The sequence below is a fragment of the Botryllus schlosseri genome, chromosome 12 (assembly GCF_051294905.1).
Source record: "Botryllus schlosseri isolate E-star chromosome 12, Bs_hap1, whole genome shotgun sequence".
Classification (NCBI taxonomy): Eukaryota; Metazoa; Chordata; class Ascidiacea; order Stolidobranchia; family Styelidae; genus Botryllus; species Botryllus schlosseri.
In genome coordinates this window covers 23,635,812-23,658,909 of record NC_137247.1, presented here as the reverse complement: position 1 = coordinate 23,658,909, position 23,098 = coordinate 23,635,812, and the positions used below count along the sequence as shown (strand labels likewise).

The 23,098-nt window shown below is 39.6% G+C and overlaps 1 protein-coding gene across 2 annotated transcripts; it reads left to right on the top strand.

Annotated features, from left to right (window-relative positions):
- The first annotated feature begins 6,830 nt into the window (after window positions 1–6,830).
- Window positions 6,831–22,444, top strand: LOC145452072 (sodium-dependent organic anion transporter-like). Of its 2 annotated transcripts, XM_080330288.1 has the most exons (7): window positions 6,870–7,816; window positions 11,004–11,128; window positions 13,566–13,701; window positions 14,234–14,352; window positions 14,415–14,503; window positions 21,320–21,418; window positions 21,752–22,444. In XM_080330288.1, the coding sequence occupies exons 1-7, from the start codon at window positions 7,728–7,730 to the stop codon at window positions 22,124–22,126; spliced, it is 1,032 nt and encodes a 343-aa protein (XP_080186414.1). In that variant the 5' UTR covers window positions 6,870–7,727; the 3' UTR covers window positions 22,127–22,444. The 2 variants fall into 2 exon arrangements, with proteins under 2 accessions (XP_080186415.1, XP_080186414.1); XM_080330289.1 differs by lacking the exon at window positions 21,320–21,418 and having other exon boundaries at window positions 6,831–7,816.
- Window positions 22,445–23,098: the final 654 nt, after the last annotated feature.

The window sequence follows — 23,098 nt, the reverse complement described above, 5'->3', positions numbered from 1 at the left end:
GAAATACAAATACCACTTCTAAAAAGCGGAAAATATATTTCATGTCTTTTGTCCATAAAGCTTCAAAGGTGATCTGCTAAATCAGGTGTAGCGTTCAAAAATGACAGATTTTCCAGATTAGCTGGACACGTCATGCGCTGCTAGATTAAGATATGATACGTAATTTCTATATTGAAAAACGGTATTTTCAAACGTTATGGTGGGCCTTATTTACTGTGATGAAATATTTGATATGGGCAACAATGCGGTGTGAACGGAACCAAGCAATCCAGTACCTGAATTATATTCACTGATACTTTCGTGACAACATATTTGTTACTCCATAATTACTGTGCGATAAGCGCAACAAAATTTCTGGGCTTTACTTGACTTTTATGAATATTAAATGTTGGTACTTCGTGAAAACAGCCCCGAAATTCCTCAGGCTATCTTCCGTATTGGGGGATTAAACTACTTCTACTTGACAAACTGAAAATAGCGAAAAGTAAGTAAGTAGATCACAAAATATTACGAAGTAGAAGTAGAAGTAGAGAAAAACAGATCTACTTGAGTAAGTAGCAGAAGTAGACGAAAACTACTTGAGTACTTCCAAAAAGTAGAAGTACTTCGTTACTGACCACCTCTGTCAACACCACTGAAAGATCGGACAAAATCTCTTCGCGGGCCACTCCTAATTTATACCAGACAGTTGGGATTGCATCTAAATAACAGTGTTTCAAACAATTGTCACTTTCAAAAGTCTTATAGTCATGTGATAATTGTGTAAATACTTTCGAAAACATGTAGTGTGAGCCTTTGGGAGACTTTTACTATTTATATCAGGGGTTATCAATCCGCGGGCCTTATGCGACCCGCAGACGTTTATTTTGCGGCCCGCAACATCTTTCATTATGACCGAGATTACTATGCTGGCACGGTATTGTTACATATTAATTTAGCTACTAAACTCTCTTGTCGCACCGTCGCTGTTTCGTTTGAATACTCATTCTTTAATATGTTCTGGTTTTTTGATAATATGCTCGAGTTTAGAGTGTTATTGTCTTGAATCGGTATTCATCTGGACTCTGGTTTACGAGAATACCGCTGCGTAGTACACTATTAAAGAGTGTTTCACTCACCGCTATTTCCGGAACTTGGCATCAAGGATACCATCACCTAAAAAATTTCGAAGCTACAGTTGTCTGATGCAATGCAATGCCAGTCGATCTTTTTTCGCATGTTATGAAACAGGTTGCTGCGTAGACTATAGCCTACTGTAGCCTAGCATTCGACGAATCCTTCGACTTCATAGACATTGCATAGCTATAATTATCTGAGTGCACTTTATCAGAGTTTACATATTTGTAGAAGAAATGCTGGCCACGGAAACGTGAGGAGGGGACCAGCGAAAAACATCAACCTGACAAAGCCGACTTCTGTAACTATTTGTGCAATGCTCCACCCATCGAAGGTAAAAGGGTTGGTTGGTGTGATCAGAAATGACCCTGAAACGCGAGACTTCTCATCATATCAATGGGAGCTCAAAGTGATAATGGCCTATGCAACTAAGACGTTACCGTAATTTTATACTTGCTCACTCACGCATTAAAACAGAGAGTTCCGTTCTCTGGTGGAAGGGTTTGAAGGTCCATATTCCGACTTGGCAACGAATGCAATCTACGATCCATGAAGGGATTTACATGCGCGGTTGGAAGATAAATATTCTCACAAAAACAGCAACTGCAAACTTACGAACGCTGTCAATTATTGATTTAGACTGCGTAAAAATCTACTAAACGCCCGTATACGACTAGTAAATAGGCTATCATAGCATACATTTATAGCTCACATATACAAGGTAATAATTAGGGTTGTGTTTAAAACCAAAATCAATTTAAAACAATCATGTTTGAAACAAGGCTTGAAAATAGGCTTCCAACCCCTGTCATATACGGACCAAAAATATCTTTAACCAGGACTATGTCGTCTTGCAACATTTTTACCGTCGGCGATCATCATCATCAGAACATTCATTCTGTACCAATAATCTATATCAGGGGTCGGCGAACCCCGGTATGCGTGCCATTTGTGGCACGCGAGATGATTTCACATGGCACGTCAAATGATTTCAGGCAAACGACATATTGAGGCCATGTTTTTGCAAGAAGTTAAACAGAAGTTTTCAAAATATGCAAAGCTCGTAGGCGATCCAAAATTATTTCGCAAATCAACATGAAATAGAGTCTTTTAAGGCAGATTTTACTTATCTTGCAATTATTTTCCGCGCTTCACGCGCTTCATTAAAACCGGATGTCCTGATTGTAATGTGGAACCCCCAACAAATAAATATGTATAAAGAAAATGTTTTTAAAAGCTTGCATAATGTACAGAAATGAGGCAACCGTATTAGCAGTTCAGAAAGAACGTCAGTCGAATATCGTGCAAAACCATTTGGATGCTTTAGTCTGGGAGTATTCACTGTCTATCCTATTGGAGCGCAACTTATGAACCTGCATTTCGGCGCTGGGGATTTTCACGGTATAGAAGATACGTCCCAGACATAAAGTTTCGGAGAACATGCGACCATGTGACTCCCGTGCGGTGTTTGCGTTGCCAAAATGATATGCGGCGATAAAACCTTGAAACAAAATAACCGCCGCACGCTGGCCACAACGTTCGACATTGATATGTCCACTGTCGAGGCGCCGAAGTCACCAGCGCCGAATAGTCTAGTGCCCGCAGCTTGAGTCGCACGTATCAAATGAGACCTGCCAAGGGAAATAATGAGCACGGTATCGAAATTTGAATTAGAAATCGTGTTCGTTTCTCGAAAGGAGGTATTATTTTATCAAGCGATTCCACTATATCTGGAGCAACGACAACCTTTACCGCTTTACCGCGACTTTTGCAGACCTAGTGTCACACCAACCTTAATGTAACGCCAAACCGACTTGAATGATACTGCATAGTGTCCAATATGGTGTGGACACATGCAAATCTCACGGCTCAGTGAAATTGGTTTGTCATATTTTCCATTTGGCTAAAGGCAATTTAATGGTAATTTTTGACCGGCTTCCCGAGCAGTAGATTTGTCAAAACGGATATCAATTAAAAGCTACCGCGGTACTGATTGCTAAATATCAATGTTATTCTGCTCGTCGACCCGGAACCCCCCTAAAATCAACCTATAATGTTGCATTGTAAGTGAGTTTGGTATTGTGACGCAGCAATGCCCTCTGGGAGCAGGTGAGGAGCAGCGCAAGCTGCAAGCGTGTTGGCAGTTGTTGCGCAAGCGATTGAGCATTCACACTCTCGCTCTTGTGCGCACTTGCTCCTGAGCTGCTCAGACGGCATGGTTACGTCACAATACCAAACTGACTTGCAATGCAACATTCAAGGCTGATTTTGGGGGGTTCCAGGACAACGAGCAGAATAAAAGGTATATTATCGCAATCAGTGCCGCGGTAGCTTTTGATTGATTCCCATTTGATCAAATCTAACGCTCGGCCAGCCGCTCAAAAATTACCGTCAAATTGCCTTGGACAAAATAGAAAGTGTGATGTTGACCAATTTCACTGAGCCGTGAGTCTTGCTTGTGTCCTCACCATATGGAACACTATGATACGGGGTCGGGCACATTTTCCAGCATCAATAGACCATATCCTCGTAATAACACTGACTGGCCTGACACTTTTGGATATGGTACCGAACACAGTGGACTTGAAAACGACCAAATCAACTACAGAAGATCGATCATTGCGCGACTGAAAATAAATTATGTAAATAGGTCGGGTGCGTTTTCGACCATATTTATTCCCTTCGCGACTATTAATTCAAGAATCACTGGCGTAACGGATGCCGTTGCCAGCTGCAGAAAAACGGTTGGTGGTATTCCTTGCTTGAAACGTTAAATATTACTAAATTGAATGTTTGGCACGCAAGCTGATAAAGATTTGACATTTTGGCACGCTGCACACAACAAAGGTTGCCGGCCCATGATCGGTATCTACGTACTATAGCTGCTGAACCGACAATTTCGAGGGTTCCAACCACCCCCATATCGTATATGTCGGCTATATAGCGGGCGGTCATCGTCGTCTGTAGGCGCATACAACATGTTTTTGGAAAGTGTTTACACAATTATGGCATAATTATACAGCTTAAAAAACAACTATTTTTTAAAGTCCTTTGTTTAAAACAGTGTTTAAAACATGTTTTAAACAAAGGGTTTTGAACAACCATCTCTTTAAAATGCAAACGTAACTAAATCCAACTGTCAACCAATAAATTAGATCTCTATGCGTACTGGGCCACAGAACCGCATTCGATGAACGCGTCGCGTAGTATTTATGACGTAGGTAGTTACTTTTATAAATACCAGCAGTTCGCCGTCATGCGGCATGCAAGATACGCTCAAATTCACTCAAATGTCTGCAAGAAACCAGAACTAGGTGAAAGGTCACGGTAACCAGTTACATTGTGCTAAAATTGAAATTTTTCTTTCTCGACCATTTTTCACTTTTGTCATGTTTTCGTGAAACCTTTTATGAGCATGATCATATAAGATTCTTTTTTCGAATTGCAACCATTTACCCACGACGCTGGATGCATGATGGGTGATGTTGTTATTTTTGTATTGGTCAAAGTAGTATTTCGATTGCTTATCCCGTGATAATACGTTGCAAAATGAGACAACGAATTCAGTAACTGCATGGGCATGGCGTGATAGTCACGAAAGAAAGTATAACATGGATACTGTGCGAAGTATCTGGCGAAGCGATTTCTGCATATTTGTTCGCATTTATCAGTAGAACGAGCAGCAGACAGAGTACAGCATATTGATAAAGTTCAATATATATATACGGCGGAAAAGTAACGTCTGGACAAATGATCAACGAAAAAGCGCCTAGTCTACCACGACAAGAATCAGCACTCACAGTAGAAAGGGCTATATTCACTGACTGTCACGCGATGCAATTGCTCAAGTGTACAAACCACACGGTCAATCGGCTGATCTATTCCACCTGAAAATATTTTCAAGATAATATTATCCAAGATGGTTTTCTCTTGAATCACTATAAAAGAAGACTTGGAAATTCCAATCTGAGTAGTTCTGTTTTTCATCTGTTCAATTTCGATCATGGTTATGAATGATTCATACTTGCTGTTGTTGTTGTTGTTGTATACTTAGCAATGGAAAACACGATTTTGCGCCATGCCACAAGTAGCCTCTCCGTTGCTAGGTATCGCCTAAAAATTACATTGACTGCCAAAATGACATATCGAAATCAGTAACTGAAATTTACATTAGGGAATTGGGAAGCGAGTGGCGCAGTTGGCTAAACACTGCAGTCACGACACCAATGGCTACTGGTTCGAGTCTCGGCTCTGCCATGCCATGTTTCTTGTGTCGGAGGTTTATCTGGGCTCCTCATCGCCGATCCCGCTGTAAATACAGCGTCTTGAAAAGCCCAGACGAAGAGAGAGCCGAACTCTGGAAAGATTGCAGTGAGTGCTTGACCATGCATACGCAGCCAGTCAGCTGATCTACTTCACCTCAAAATGTTTCCAAGAATTCATTCGCTTGAGCTACTACAGATGCTGACTGGCAACTTCCATTGAGATTCACTCTGGTGCGCATAGACTTATCCGATGCATGTACTCGCGTCGTAATAGCGAAAAACATTCAAAAATTCAACAGTGTTATATTAAACGAATGGTACCAGTGATATATTCACTGCAATTGCCCAAAGCTGATTCATCAAATAAAAAAAATAAAAATATAATTCGTGTCTGCTGTGAAATAGTATTTTCGAACCCATTCACTGAGTTTAGCTAGCGTCTAGCAATCAGTAATACATGTCATGAATGCAATTCATCTTAATAGCGTGCTGATTAAATCCCACTTGCTTTGGTCCATCATATATTGCATACGACAGTACTGCAATAACGATGTAAATACTGATTCCTATGCCCAGCAACATGCAAACAACGCTTTTAAGAGTGTTTGATTATGTGTTTGGACTACTCTACTTTTAGCTAGCAATTTTTTCAGGTAAAATAACTTAATTTATAGGACTTGGATATTGTAAAGTAGAAAATACGTTTTCGGTTTGTTTACATCACCTTTATGAGTCAAATTAGCATTACAGCTGGACAAGATATAACATAAGTCATATTTACAGACTAGCCACCCCCGATTTAACTGCTACAAGCATACGACCCCTCGATCAAAACTAAATCTAGAAACTACTTACTCTTCCAAACTTCAACTTCTACGTCCACCTGGCGCAGTTTCGACATGCCTTGGAAATTGTTACTTCAGCTTGTCATCGACTAGAAATTTACAACGTTGATTCTCCGTCTACTGGAGTACAAACGATGAATACGCTGTCAATCTCGTAATGAAACTACACGAGACTACTCACGTCTATCTTACAATCACATATGTTAACACATTATATTTGGCGACCCGCAGTTTGGGAAACGCTGCGCTCGAGCCGACAGCACAGATTACGATAAAGTTTGATTTAAGTCGTACTGTATTTGTTCATAACAAACGCGGCTTCGCAATCACTCGAACCATATTATGTTCCGCGTCTCGTTTTTATTGTGTTCCCAATTCTAAAATGAATAAATATCGTCTCGTGAACCCGGTAATACGTCTTTGCCGATATCAGATATAGAAACTTTTCTATAACGTCTGAAAGGAAACGAATGTTTTCACATTATGTATAGATTACATATGGTTGTGTCGCATGCTTTGAGCCATCCGTGATTCTTCTGCCGATATCGAGAATGACCTGATGCAAAATCTTGACTATTATGCATTCCTCAACTAATCGAGCAGCTATAGTAGCAAAGGGACTGTGAGGTATATTTCTTTGTGATGACTGCGTAAACATATTGAATGATTAGTTTAAATACTGTACTTGATCGGTTGTAACCGATAACGTATCGGATATAGAACCAAAAAGTATCAGACAAGGATTCATCGGCAGCGGTGTAGGCGTCGCAAGGTACCTGCTCTTTTGTTTGCAATTCGTTTTTGAGAAAGAGATGAATTTATTTTGTACTGCGAATGAAAGGGCAAGAACATAGTAAACATATGCTGCTAACAGAAGATTGTGTAATTGCTACTTTCAGCGCCATAGACTAACTTATTTATCATCCTACATCAAGCTGCTTATTCACAGCTAACATATTTAGCGTTAAATTGCCTTGCGTAATCCGACATGCTCCTGAGTTTATTAACCGTAAGGTCATTGCAGAAGTCGTGACATGAGATATCCTGCGGCGCAATTTCGAATGCCCGTCCACAAAATGCTCTGCAGTAGCGGATAAAAAGTCAAAACAGATCTTATGATTTTAGAGCTTCTGGCATATTGCCGACGTGAAGAGATTTAGCTCTAAGTGATAGCGCTGATCATAGAATGACTCTTTAACACAACACAGACGAGTGCTTACAATTAATAGCATAACGGAAATGAACTTCTAATTTTTGGTAAAATGTAGTGTCATAAAACAGTCATGCGATGTACCTATGGCGACAGGTAATAGAGGATCGAAAGCTTTGAAAGGCACAACACGCATCACTGCATGTCACTTATCTGCATTCTAATGGTAGTGAATGTCTTGACAGAGTTCGTGCGAAGTATTCGACTAGTAATTTCGTACGGATTAGCAAAAGACCTGGAATTAAGTTGCATCACGTAAAGTCGTTAGCAAGGGTTCTGATATTCTGGATAATGGACAATATCACGAATGGAGCGACCAACAATTCCATGTTTGATGACGTCGACATCAACTCGATGCCGTATTTCAAAGTCGCTATGACGTAAGTATATCGTACCACGCACTGAATGTTGTCTATTTCTACGCGCCTTGTGTCCTATGCTATTTGTCGTTATTTATTCGGTTACTTGCATAGGCGTGCATTCGATAGAAAGCGTTTTTGCTATTATATAACATAGACCTGGGCATTTATGTGTGGAATCAATAGATAGGTTGTATAAAGTGAATAAAACACGTCTAGTTTGAAGCTCTTTTATTTATGGGCAAGTTTTTATTGCAGTCAAATCCCTGCAAAGTTACATTGATTTCTCACCGAAGTTTCACTAAAAAGTAGCATCTATGGACGAGTTACTTGAAATTATGAGGGTAGGAGATACTCGAATCGATTCGTATGCAAGGCACTGTGGCAAAACTCAGTGCTGGTGACTTCAACAAAATCAATTGCCTGAAAATATTAACCCAGTGAAAATATAATTTTCGTCGGTGTATCCTAAATGTACGTCAAATCAGAAGGGACCTCAAATTCAAACGACAGTGAAATAATCAAGCGATCCATTTACATTTAGTGCTAATAATTTTCAGTAAAAAGTTGGTGACATGAAATATCGAAAAAAGTTGCTAAAAAATTGGAAGAAAAATCGACATAGTTGCAAAAAGGGGCATGAAAAATATGGAGATTCCTCCAAACAGCTTGAAACACCATACTACATAACTTATGAGTATTTAGGAAGTTGCCGGAAGCTGTATAAAAAAGTTGCAAAAGTTGCAACAACTTGCCCTAGTGATTAAACATGGCATAGAGGTATAACAAATTCAGATTCAAAATGAAGACAATATAGCAAAGTGTTCTGTGAAAATTGAAGTCACTGTGTTCATATAACATAGTTGGGTGTTAGGAACATACAGGACAGGACTGTCTGGCAACAACGAGAGTGAAGCTGAGAAGAAAGCGTCAAAAAGTTCGGTTGCGTCACAATGACAAAATTCGACAGCAATGCAAATTCTAGGCTGATTTTGGGGGGTTCCAGGACCAAGAACATAATCATATTTATATTTTCGTAATCATTATAGCAGCAACCTTGCATTGATACCCGTTTTATTGAATTTGGCGCTTGGCAAGTCGGTCAAAAATGGCCGTCAAGTTGCCTTTTGTCAAATGGAAAGTATGACGTGTCGCAAATGCAGCGAGCCGTTCACTCTCGTTGTGTCCACACCATATAGGACTTAATGATCTTACGTTGTACTACAACAAATTTCAATTATTCCCACCAAAATACGTGGTAGAATTGCTGAAATTCTTCATAGGTCTAGATAAAGTCTTTTCATCTAAAAATTTGTCAAAAAAGTTTTGTCAGGCCAAACTACTTCGTAAGGACATACATTTCCAACCAGAAATAACGATAAGTAGTAAAATTCCAACAAGATGTGGGAATACACCTAATTTACATACATGAGGTCAACACTTGGTCAAAATTAGGTTCTTTAAGGTAGGAAAATATCAAAATTTTGATATTTTCGATAAAAAAATCGTCCTACTGATTACTGAATATACGGACTAATTACATGCAGCCATGGTCAAGATGCGCATATGATCACAAATCAAATGTAAGAGTTGAGTGCGTCTCTTGACCTCCGCGGAACCCCAGAGACTGCATGACTTATGTAACTAACTGTGTATGTAACTAGTATTTCACGGGGCACTGGCTAAAAACCATCGTTAGAATACGAATTACACGGCTGACAGTTCTTCAAATCGTTACTTGATAAGTTTCCGAATCCCTAATTCCTAATACAAGTCAACCAGTCCACGTAATTAGCAGGCATCATCACCCTGCGAAATTGAAACCCCGTCATTCTGCAATACCGAGTCTACCTTCATCACTGTTAGCTCATTTGTAAATAAGCAATTGACATCACGACGTTGCGTTTCGACCGAGCAATACGAAGTAGGGATGGGATGGTGTGAACGTGAGGTTCACGTTCGCGTTCTGGGTGTGAACCTCCGAAATTTAGACGTTCACGTTCACAAACGAACCTTGGTAGGTTCTGCACTGTGAACCTTTTTCATATATTACAATTTTCACTTCATTATAACATCTTTGGTTGAAATTTATTGCATTTCAAGTGCGGGCCACTGCATGGCGTTGGCAACATTAAAAAATCAACACTATACGAGCATGCACCTTGGCAATCTGAGAAATTTTACTTGCTTTGTTACAAATGTTGGCTCGAAATATACGGGATCAATCTTGATTTCATTATGTTTATTGTATCATAAAACCCAAATCCATTCGATTGCGGTGTTGGCTGCTGCTGTATAACTTGTTAATGGGGTAGTATCGGTAGCGAGTATAGAAACCCATTTTACACTCCGCTCAATATCAACGTCGCCGGGGCCTGCGATATTCGTATGCTCCGATGTAGCAGTACTCAGACGCCGAATACATTGTCCGGTCTGGTTTATACACTGTTAAGGCGTAAGCTTATATTCCGTGGCAAATCCTCGTCGGAATTGTTGGCAAAGCGACGGAAGATCTTTATTTTATGGGATTATTATATCATGCGATTGTCCCAGTTGATACATTTGACGACTTTAAAGCGTCAATATGTACTTCAGCATTGTGGCATTATGCGGGGCGAGTCATGGGTTGGTATCGTGACTATCACTTCACTGAAATGTAGGGTTGGAATTAGCAATATGACGTCACGTTATGACGTCACGTGACGTCATGAGGTTCACGTTCGCGTTCACACAGAACCTTTCAAAAAGGTTCGCGTTCACACGAACCTGAACCTTTCAGAGGTTCACACCATCCCTAATACGAAGGCACTTTACGAGACACACGGTAAACTTGCGATAAATAGTGATACACTTTTCGTTTTTTTGACATCATATTTTAGGGCATTTGTTCTTTCAACAGTCTTGTTGATGCACAGTTCATAATGTGCAACAGTATAGTGTATAGCACTGAATTAGATGTCTAATGTAATGGATTTTAGGTGTTGTGAGTATGGGCGAAAATGAGGGGTCTCCCGAAGGCTCGTTGATTAGGGTAACGGTTCCTCAGGTTATAAAATATTACGAACCAAGGACCTAGATCGAAATGGTCGATTTGAGAAATCGACCTCAAAACTTTCTTTTCGGTATCTAATTTGCCTCGTAAAGTAGCTGACTATGCATATACTTGCAGTGCAAGCTGTGATTGAACCGAAAGCCTATTATTTTTCAGAGTCATCCTATTCGCTATCATGTTTGGAATGGGATGCGCCGTCGATTATTTGAAGCTGAAAGAAAACCTGCGACGGCCGGTGGGCCTTATCGTTGGACTACTTTGTCAGATTATACTAATGCCTGGTGAGTGCGTATCAGGCGATTGGCTGCAAAAGGCATACCTACTATTGATTTTCGACTGACACATTGCGATTACACTAGTACATCATGTGTACTCACTGCTTCCAATGATTATTTTCGGAAAACTGCGCACGATGAAGTCACATTTTTGTTTTACTCCAACATAGGAGGCACTTGACTCAGAGTATGTAACATCGGTACTCGACTATTGTTGGCAAAGGTCCATTAACAAAAGTCTGAAATTATATATGAAGGATGAAATAATTTCAGTCGTACGAATACGTTACGGTATAACTATATACAACATCCGGTAAAGCGGCATTAGCAAAATCAATCAGCGAAATCTATTTATTGTCCCGTTAGTCACAGCTAGTAGGAAAACTGGCATTGATTTATTGCTAGTTTGTTTAAAAAAAATTGGTTTCAAAGTAGTGAGAGTGCATCGAAGTCAGTAGTGAAGGTTTACACTGGCTAAGCGGAGATCCCGGAGACATTATGGCTTTAACCAAGGCGGTTACATGCTGTTAGTATGGAGATGAAGAGAAAGAATAAAAATACGTCGATCTGTTTGTGCAAATCACCGATAATGGATTTGGATTAGTCTAAAAACTAAGTACACGTTGAATCAGATAAGGTCCTGTTAAACACTGTAACGTATCGTCAGTTAAGTAACGATGGTATGCAATGACATGTTGTATTACATTACGATATAGATCAGCATGATATGTATTCGATATAACATGCAGAATAGTCATGGCGAAATCTCCAAAGTCATCATTAGGTTACAAGGTCAATCTTGTCTCACCACTGTGAAGGCATTGTATGGGTCTACAATATACATGATTTCGTATACATGATATAGTTATGATTTCGTGATGTCCTCGGGTCTGATCGTAACATGATGCGTGTACGATTTTTTGTACTGCTGCAATTGTCCGCACCAGGTTCATACCGCTAAAGAGCATGACTCCTATTTGCTGTGCGGCTAAGCTGCTATGCTATATTGCGTTTTGAGAGGAAGCCTTGATAAACCTGCCAACTTAACGTTACATTTACAGTTGACCTACGTATTTTGACATATCATACAAGCAAGATTTTAAGTCCAATGCGGACACTTAACGCTTCATATAATTGGCAAGGGAGGACATATAAATGGTGCCATCATCGAGTAAATACACAGTAGCTAATCTACAAAATGATTTATTTACCGTAATGAAGAAGCAAGTAAGCGTCAACAGCAATCTTTATCCTCATCAAATCACGCGGCTGTCAGTCGCGAAACAATTTGTCTTAGAAAGTTGTGCTTGTGTACAATTGAATAATATATTCCTATATGGAAATGAGCCAGAAAATTGTCGGCTGACACACTCGCCAGGTGTCATCGTGAGCAACTAGTAGAGAATTGAAAAGAGCTTGTTTAACGATCTTGAGCTTCATTGATCTCCTCGACTCGGTTATTCAAAATATCATGCTCGTGACGTTATATTTGGTGTCACGATTGTTGATATAGCCTACAAAGTTCTTGGACGAGTGTAAGCCGAACATATTCGGGTTTATTTCAATATGAATATATCATTCGATTGTATATTGGAGCTCTTTACATCCAAGAGTCATTTGTATTTGTGTGTGTGTGAAGGTTGAGGATGGCGAATGAGTGGTAACTTAATATCAGTCCTCTGATCCCGCTGAAATTGAAAAGGGGAGAGACACGTAAACTTCATTAACAATCAGCTGTTCTGCCGCGAACATGTGCTGATATTTAGTAAACGTTCCAGTCTGATGCCTGTCGGAATGTGAGAGAGCAATTCACGCGAGATTCTGCTGAGACTCAAGATCTGGCCCGAAACGTTTTTGAGGGAATAAAGACGTCATAAATATCGCTTGCAATAATTTCACCACCATCTGTCAATAAGATGTACCATATCACACGAAAATCAGATACCACAATGCATAAAACGGGGATACGGGGAGGGTTGGGAGTGTATTCGATCAACGTTTGCATGAAATTTGGAGGAATTATACTCAACAGCGCGTGTGCGACTGTAAATCATTTACAAGCATCGCCCAACAACTTGACGTGATTGTCATATCCCACAACGAATTTGAATTTCAACTTGATAAAACAAAAACAATGCTCCCAATTCGTTTGGAAGCGTAGTTGGCGAGTGCCATGGAATAGTGCGAGCTTTATGTCTGAACCTCCGTTAATCGAGTTGAAAATTCTGGCCGGTACACGCGAAAAGGAAATGATTTATGCACTAATATACAAAAACAACAAATGAATTGAGGCAATCATGGCACTAGAGTCAATATTATCAGCCATCACTAGCCTGCTGCGTAGTTTTCCTTGTGTTCCTCGCAAAAAGTCATTTTGCATGAGAACTATATAAAGGGGCATACCATTCACTTACACCTAGTAATTAATGTTCTGTATTTTCAGTTGCTGCTTACGTCATCATCAAGATCTTTGCTCTCACGCCGGCTCAAGCGATGGCCTTGGCGCTAATAGGCGTGAGTCCCGGTGGTCATAACAGCAACGTCATCACCTACCTTCTAAACGGAGATATATCTTTAAGGTACTATCAATTTGCTTATGTATATTACTGCGGTATGAATCGCGAAGTATATAAAAAATACAAACCCGTGTGTCTGAATGTGATAAGCAAGCAGACTTTTTGAGGTTGAAATTGTTTATACGTCTCAAATTGTTCGTACAGTATCTAATGTTTAGTTCCCCGACTTTTAAAAAGCGTCTTCCAAAACTACTTTCCAAATATAAAGCGTATTTTATTTCTTATTTTGAGTACATCATCTATTGATTTCGGTATAGTTGAGTAGTAACAGCATCTACATTTTATCTGCATTTAAAGCACTGCTTTTTACCTGACTAACAACCACGCTTATACCCAGACGGGGTCTGATGTGAATGGCTAACGGTAGTTAAAGTAAACCTATAAAGTTGTCATGTTATGGCTTTTCATTCAACGGATATATCATCACCTGTGATATTATCGCCCTTTTTCAAATTATATTCAATGTCTCTGTACCGTACTTCTTTACTGTGAAGAGTCCCAGATTGTTATGTTTGATATTTATTTTACAAACCAGTGTCGCGATGACGACGTGCAGCAACATCCTAGCTCTTGCGACCGTTCCCACTTGGATGTTGATATATGCAACGATCGAGAATATGGACGAAGACTTAATAATTGATTACGGATCGCTGGGTGTGTATATGAAATGTAAAGCTCTCGTGCCGATTGATTGATGATTTCACACTCACCGACAGCTATAACACTTCTAACGATCGCAATTCCGATCGGAGCTGGTGTATACTTCCGATACAAATTTCCGAAACGCGCAGATGTCGTTCCGAAAGTAAGTATATGCACAATTGCACATGCACAGATATTTTAAAATCGTTGCACTTACATACAGACTTAGGCCCGGAGCAGTGTTAATTATTCTGTGCTAATTTGCGGGGCACTGACGCTAATATGCAAGCCTGAGTCATGAAAACAAGAATTTACCACGAGTTGAGTTTTTCGTTGATAATTCTCGGATTATCCTTGATTGCTGAATAATAAGGGAATAATCAATGAAAACCTCACATAACTCCGCTTCTACTAGTTGGAATTGAGTCAAATTTGTTTTGCATCGTTTTTGAAGACAGCTCAACAATTTCATGGGGTTAACAGAAAAATTTGGTTTTTTTTTTAAATCTTCCGTAATAAATTAAAAATTAAATTGGCTCTGAGGTGGCTTATACTTCTTACAAATGAACCAAATTTGGTGTTCAGCGTTTATTAGAGTAACATGACAATATAATCAATGAATGGCTTGAATCCGGAAAAAAAGTTATTTTTCAACAACCCGAATGTACATCTAAGTACACATCCAATACATTACTATAAATAACTGGCGCTCAAAAAGAACTGTGCAGTGTGCATCAACTGAGTGAGTGTTAACAGAGCAAAGCCAATAAAATATAATTTTCACACCCGACGAAAACATTGCAGTGAATATTTATTGCAAATCAATGTGGCTTCGGCTGCTCATTTTCAGATACCATTTCAAAAATGCAAGGTTTCACCTTGGAAAGTGTCATTGTATTGTTCGAGTGAAACGCAACAGCGTGATACCAATTGCTTGATTATATGAGATTATAAATATTGGAGATAGAATTGTCAATTCAGATGAGCGGGATGGCGATGCCGAACCCCAACGTACCATGCGTATGCCATTACATACGCCATATCACCGCACCAGTCACAATTCGACTACCGATCAAACATACTTTTCTGCAACCAATGACAGCCAAGACGGGCGTATCATCTCAAACCATATGTATGAGTTGAGAGTGTGTCTTGACCCCCAACCACTGAGGCTGGCTCAGGGTAGCCCTAGTGTTCCATGGAACACCGGTTGTGAACCACTGGGAAGTGTCATGTCGTTTGTGACAGCCATTCTTAGATTCCTTCACCAGTGGAAATATTTGACAACGGTAAACGTTCTTCCATTATATACCCCTATTGCTAGGGTTGCATTTAAAACAAAAAGCAATTCAAAACATTTTTAAAAAGTCATGACGTCACGAATATTCAATTGTGACGTCATAATCGATTGACATTGACAATTGAAAATATAGGGTAAATATAGCTCCCTTGATGTAATATCTGTACTATAACTGTTGAACCGACTATTTTGAGGGTTCCAACCATCACATATCGATATACGTCGGCGATATCGGGTGGTAATTGTCCGTAGGCTCATACTACGTGTGTTTTAGAAAGTATTTAGACAATTGTGGCATCATTTTACAGCTTGCAAAAAAAAAATTATTGGCCTGTGTTTAAAACACTGTTCAAAAGATGTTTTAAACAAATTGTTTTAAACAACCATTAGTTTCAAATGCTACCCTAACTATAGCAGTGGTTCTCAGTTTTTTAGACACGCCTCATTTTATGATAGCGAAAAAATGACGCGCCCGCTTATGCCTTATCGTCATATCAAAAACTGCAACCAGAATGCTAGCAATCCCAGCGGATAGTTTGATGGCATGGGAGGTTATGACTGTTGATGAGAGAATTCTCAAATATGAAATTCGATACACACAGAGCAACAAACATGAATTGCAGGTAAATCACGCTAAGCGCGAAAAAAATGTAGTTGCCGCAGCTTCGCGCCCCATGCAGGTGCTTTGACGCCCCCCAGATTGAGAACCCATACCCTATAGTGACACTGTGAATGGTACCGGGATTTCTGAAGTGAAAAGGAAATACTTTCAGAATTTCTGTGGGAAAGTGCCACTGAATCCGCTAGTTCAATTTAATTCAAAGCAAACCACAAATTTATTGGGCATGTGTAATTGCCTATTTACGTAGGATATACATGAAATAGTTCGTATTGAAGATGTTTAACGACGTCATTCACTCGGGGGCCATTCCCAACCTGGACAACAAAAGTTGGAACCACCAAATTCCCAAATCTTCTGAAATTTGGTACATGTGTAGTGTTAAAGGTTAAATTGAGTCGAAATTTGATCGATGGTCTGAAATCGGTCAAGCATTACACAATTAAGAATGCAAATTGTTCAAAACCCTATAAAAATATTCAAGCGAGTAGGGCATCATATGAGTGTGGGTTTCAGGGGCAATTGTCCGTAGCTTTTTCATTTTGGTTTTTCTACTGTAAGGTGTTGATATTGCAGTCTCAAGAGTACATTGCATTTGTACGTAGAAATGCGTAAGTTTGGAATCTGGTAGACCGATGGTTCCCATACTTTTTTTTGACTCGACACACCTTGTTAAGCTCAGCTTATATTCATCCCTACAATATGTCAAGTTTCAACAACCTATTTGAAACCAAGAGCTGTTGCTTGGGTATATATTGATGCGGATAGCTACCCATTACTCTTGCCGTTTTTCCATCCGTTGCTAAATTTATCAATTTTGACATTAAGAGTTATATATTTTTTAATAAAGAGCAGAAACTCTACCGATAGTTCTCCGAATGTCAAAGTAAGGAACTCCATTGGATTAGTCCGGAATTCACTGGCAATGGACAATTATGGGCAATAGACATGAACAGATTAACGTGGGTATTTAGCCTCCTATTAGTTCGTTACGACTATGCACGTGAATGCGACAAGACTACATAAGCAATCGAAATGCAGCCGTGAATAGCAAACAGGTTGGCCCCCCTGCTTTAGTTGCTGAAGAGTTTTGTCAGGTATTGTGCGCAGTTCATAGTTCAAAATAGAATGAAAGTTACGATGATATGATAGCACAGCGTTATACTGACGTAGAGTGATCCAAACGCGGTTGTTGAACTGCGTTGCCTATTTCTATTTCGATATTGAAGCCCGCGGCCTCAACGAATTTTGAAAAGTGTCCTGCGACGCGTTTTGAGTTGGCGACCCCGCTGGGTTACCCGTTACTCCCGTCGTTAACCCGCACCGATGTTGAATTTTCTCACTTTGACATTCAGAGCACTATCGGTAGAGTGTCTGCTCTTTATTTAAAAAATATAACTCCGAATGTCAAAGTTGAGAAATTTTGCAATGGACGGGTAAACGGCGGGAGCAATGGGTAGCTATTCTCATTAACATATACCCATAAAACAGCTCTCGGTTTCAAATAGGTTGTTGGAAATTGACATTTAATCTTCAGGGGTAGTGATGAATGTACGTTGAGCTTAACAATGTGTGTTGAGTGAAAAAGTATGGGAACCATCGGTCAACCATATTCCAAACTTGAGCATTTCCATGTACAAATGCAGTGTACTCTTGAGACTGCACTTTTGTCACCTTACAGTCAAAAAAACAAAATGAAAAAGCTATGGAAACGTGTCTTTGTAACCAGCTTTCATTTGATACCCTACTCGCTTGAATATATTAATAGGTTTTTGATCAATTTGCATTCTAAATTGTGTAACGCTTGATCGATTTCAGATCATCGATCAAGTTTCACCTCAATTTAACGTTTAACACAGCCAACTTAATTTTGACCAAATTTTGACCTCACGTAAGCAAATTAGGTTTTTCGCACATGATAATAAAATTGTACGACTGATCTTCACGTCTGGTTGGAGCTGCATGTCTTTACGAAGTAGTTTGGCCCGAAAAAAACGTTTTTCACTCAAAAACTGAAAAAAAAACACTATATTTTAACGAAATCTGGCCATATGAAGAATTCCAGTAGTTACCCCACGTATTATAGTAGAAATAAATAAAATTTGTTTAGTACAACGAAAGATACTTTCCTACATTCACGGGTAGAAAGTGTCTGTCCTTACCAAGTAACTTGCCAAGAAAGGAGAACGAACGTTCAACAGAAGCAGTCGTTGGCTGACAACACTGAAGTTGCGCGTACACTGCTGGTGACACACCGTGTTGCTTCATTCTGACAATGTTGTCTACATCACAATCTTTCATCATCATCATCATCATTGGTTTATTAACAATTTGATCAGTTCAATACACCACAAAAATGCGATACAGTGAAAAGACAGGAAGACGTCGAAGCGACTTGGAGTAGTCTAGGGCATCAGACACCCACCTTGGCCTAGGCGATGTAAAGAGGAGGCATGCACACTGAATGAAAGTAAAGAATATAGTATAAAAAAAAATACAAGAATCGGGCGGCATGTCATGGGAAGCGAGATCGATAGGTCAGTCGTGGTCCGGTAATCTTGAGGAAGGACTGTATTTATTTAGTAGTAATTGCTTGTATTTCGACTTGAATGCGGACATGCACGTCGACTGTCGGATGGCCAGCGGATACTGTTCCACACATCAGGTCCGGCATATTTGATAGAGCGATGATCTTTTCGGTCGATCATGTGATATTTGGACGACGTGGATGCGCGTGTGTTGTACTTGTGCGCTTTTGATTCCGAGGTAAAGAAGTCATCATCATCCGCTCCTTGATGTAAGAACCACGCAATGATCAACAGTCTTGTTTCAGTTAGGATATTGCGGTACGTTGGCCTTAACACCATGTTAACCTATTTGTTTCATTTGACCGTTAATGATTCACAATGAGCAGACAATGGGCCGTCTAGAACGGTAGGCCTATAAAGTAGGCTACAAGCTGGAAATTTCGAATGATAAGTTCACCGACAGTGCAAAATCTACGATACAAACGAAATGGAGGGGACAAAAAAAAACACCACAATTTCAAATCAAGTGCAAATCTCCAATTCGGTTGTTTCCGGTCGAAATTAAAACAGTTGTTTATATCCGCTTCATTCGTGACCTTTGTACACACTTAGCTGGTGATTCGCTTATCCACTTGACGCAGGGTTGTGCAGTTGCGGTCAGTCTGTTTTGCAACGAAGCGCAACTCCGGAAGTCTACCTATGCAGCCGAATACTCCTCGATAACAATGTATCTTTCTACGTAATCCTGGTTCCTTTCTTGGAAACTCATCTTTTCGTCGATATAAACGTAAGCATCGCAGAATCGAAGGAATGTGGAGTCATAGAAATAATAACTTCAATGAACAATGAATATCCTATAAGGCTGTTGCAGTGATCGTAAAATTCGTAGTCAATATTACGGATTATAATGGTAAAATTCGGTGCGAGGACGCGCATTTTGATGTATTAGTGTGACTAATGCTAAAGCGATTAATGTATTGGGATCTATGCCATCATCATCCCCTAAATATTTAACTGACTTATCAGTACAATATTTAAATATATCACTTGATTATAGTGCGCAGAACAGTGTGAACTAATTTCCTGAGTGACTTCGCAGATCTGGAAACTGTAGTCACCGCGATACTACGCGGAAGTATCATACATCCACTTATGGGCACCTTAGTAGATGGCTTCTAAAAATTCTTTATGTTTTCACCGCAATTTCAAATCAAGTGCAAATCTCAAATTCGTTTGTTTTTGTCAGTTGCCATTCCTTATACCCGCTGCATTAGTGAACTTTGTACACTGTTACGGGTGATCAGTTAATCCAATAAAGGGCTGTGTTGTTGCTCAGAATCTGTTATGCAACGAAGCGCAACACAGGAAGCCTAATTAACATCAATCTCGTTACGTAAAATACAATTTTTCTCTCACATTATCAGGTGGTTGACTAAAAGAAAGGTAAACTTTCCGGCCCAGCTCCCAATACCTGCCGGAGCGTTACTTCAGTGCTGATTTACTGTATCTAAGTCTATTTATTTAACCAAAATTCTCAAAAAAGAGGACAAAATCTCAAAAAAGAGCAAATTTGGGCGTCCTCCGAGGACACTTTCAAAAAAGTCAAAAATAAGGGAGGACGTATGGTAACCCTAACATATACAATGTGCTAGTAGGCTGAAGAAGTAGTCACTGTTCATTTCAAATATTTATTTAGGCTTCCAATATTCTAACAGATAAATATAAACATGACCAATACTGACAATATTACTTTATATTATAGCAAGTGAAATGTAAAATCGCCGAGTAAGGATAAACATATAGCTTTCTCAATAGCACAGCTAATGCACCTGTGTTAGGTATTCATACGCATTCGAGGTCACTAGAATGACATAAATTAGAGCTCAGCAACCTTGTTCACCTATGACGCGCCTATTCGGTGACACACATCAGCGAAATATATAATTAAGCCTATAAGAAATAATGAAAAAAAAACATTATGGTTTGTTTTGGTAGTGTTTTAATGAGCACAATTGCTCTAAGTTTGGCTCATTGTTCGTCTTTTTATAGTACGTATTGCGGCCAGTACATTTATACCAGCTGATATGAATTAGCCAAATACTCCCACACAAATGTCTCAATATGTATGGGGTGAGTTGGATTCTGTGTTGAAGTAGTATCTCTTACGCATTTACTAACCAACCGAACGACACTTATATGGCTTCATATTGACGGATGTATTTAGTTCATTTCCATCTATTGATATCCGTGCGAAAGTTCAATGTTGTACCATAAACGGCCGCGAACCAGATTTCCATCTTACGCCACCGTCAAAATCCGAAAAATCCACGTTTACGGACGCGAAGTAAAGGAAGTGAAGTTGAAAGAACAATTATTGATAAAATATTAGAGTTCGAAATGATTTCACTGGTAAACCTTTGCACTGGGATACTTTACGGTAAGTTGTTCACGAAATTCTGATGTAGGTCACATTGACAAGGCGACCCGTCCTCTAGAATAAACTGAGAAAACCATAAATATCTATGATTTCAGATAGCTGCTGGGATTGCCCTTGTACTACTTATCATCGTGATCGCAGTGATGATTGTTGTGGTAAAGATACCCTTCGTATTCAGCGGTAATACAATTTTGGTGAGTGGTATGTATTCGTTGCTTGAAGCAGCGCGTGGAAAAAATAGGCTTGAAATTACTGGCTAAGATATTCTAGCAATGAAATGCAGAGCAAATGCAGCAATGCAGTGCAAATACCTTCAACTCTTGTATCACGGACATTGAATTTGCGAATCGATTATAAAATCGAATCTGCTTCGTCAATCATGAACCACGCCGTTGGTCACTGCAGATCACATAAACAAAAGTCAATGCTGTCACTGAGACTTACTGACGGCCGAATTCGGCCTACGCTGTGACGTAAACGCAACATCCACTCGTGTTATTTTCCAAGTTTTGCTTTTAACTCTGCAGCCAACTGCCTTGCTACCAGTCATTGGTGTTGCCATGGCATACGCCATCTCGTGGATACCAGTCCTCAATATACCTCAAGGCTCACGCACGGCCATCGCCATCGAGACAGGGATACAGAACCCCGGCGTCGCGAACTCCGTTTTGATCCTCAGTTTCGGACATAAGTTGGAGATTTACAGCAATGCAGTCACTCTCCCGTTAATATACAATATTGCGCAAACGGTGATGATGTTCTTGTTGATTGTGGGTTATCGGGTGTGGCTTTGTGCGAAGAAAGATCGGAGGGGAATATCAAGCCCCGAAGAAAAGAATGACTCGATAAAGGATGACCCGGCCAAGACAGATCTTCTGGATGATAAAAATCTCAACGCATAATCAGACAGTCTCAATGAATGAATTTAGGATATTGACTTTCATATTGTCACGACAAAAGATACTTCCAGATAAATTGAGTATCAAATGGGAAATATACTTCACTCTATTTCACCTTGTTGTTTGATTATTATTGCTTCGTAGTCACCGATTTCAACATGGAAGATGTTTTATTTGCGAATTATATAAATTTCTTGCGACAATATTGACCTTGGTAGATTTCGTTGCACGCATTCTTTAACCCTTGTGCAAACAAAACCATCTCGTGATAAGCAACTATACTGTTTTGTTTAGTAAACAACAACAATTATGTCAACATCATTTTAACGAGTCCGATAGTGTGCGGATAAAGAGAGGCAGATTTTTCCAATAATTAGAAATGTATTTGTCCAAACTCTATCAAAGGGCCCACTCAAGATGAAAACACGTGACAAAACCACCACGGGTCTCCGAACTGGCCTGTAATACGATGCTTGGTTTTGACGAAGAGACGCAGTATACACCGCATCTACTGATTGGAATAAAGTCGAGATTGGTTTTCATGATTGTTGTTAGCAACTGAAAAATGTAATCATTATGTCAGTGAAATCCAACTTTCATGCTCGAATACGGGGAAGATTCATATTACCGTCAAGTGCCGCAGGAACATTCGTTGAACGTCTAGAAATTTCCAATTCATATCCAAAACCAGTTACGTAAGTGTCCTGAATTTAATTCGAATACAATACGAATTTAGCCAAAATCATCGAATCCGATGCGATCACATCACCGTGCGGAAAGCGGTCTGCATCCGTATTGCTAATTGCTGGTTACTGGCAACAATTTTTCCCAGTTCTCAACGCTGGATATGCTCATAAGTGGTCGGTGTAGTCTTTGATAATAATCAAGAATATTTATAAGCAATGTCAATTGTTTCTGTACTCTTCTACGAGAAGTAGCGATTACTAAGACATCTCAAGACTACTTGAAGTACAA

Excerpts from the sequence above, each read along its gene's own strand:
- LOC145452072 (XM_080330288.1), top strand. The coding sequence starts at position 7,728 with ATGGACAATATCACGAATGGAGCGACCAACAATTCCATGTTTGATGAC. Across the intron at positions 7,817-11,003 it reads TATTTCAAAGTCGCTATGAC|AGTCATCCTATTCGCTATCA; the intron begins GTAAGTATATCG and ends ATTATTTTTCAG. Across the intron at positions 14,504-21,319 it reads GCGCAGATGTCGTTCCGAAA|ATAGCTGCTGGGATTGCCCT; the intron begins GTAAGTATATGC and ends CTATGATTTCAG.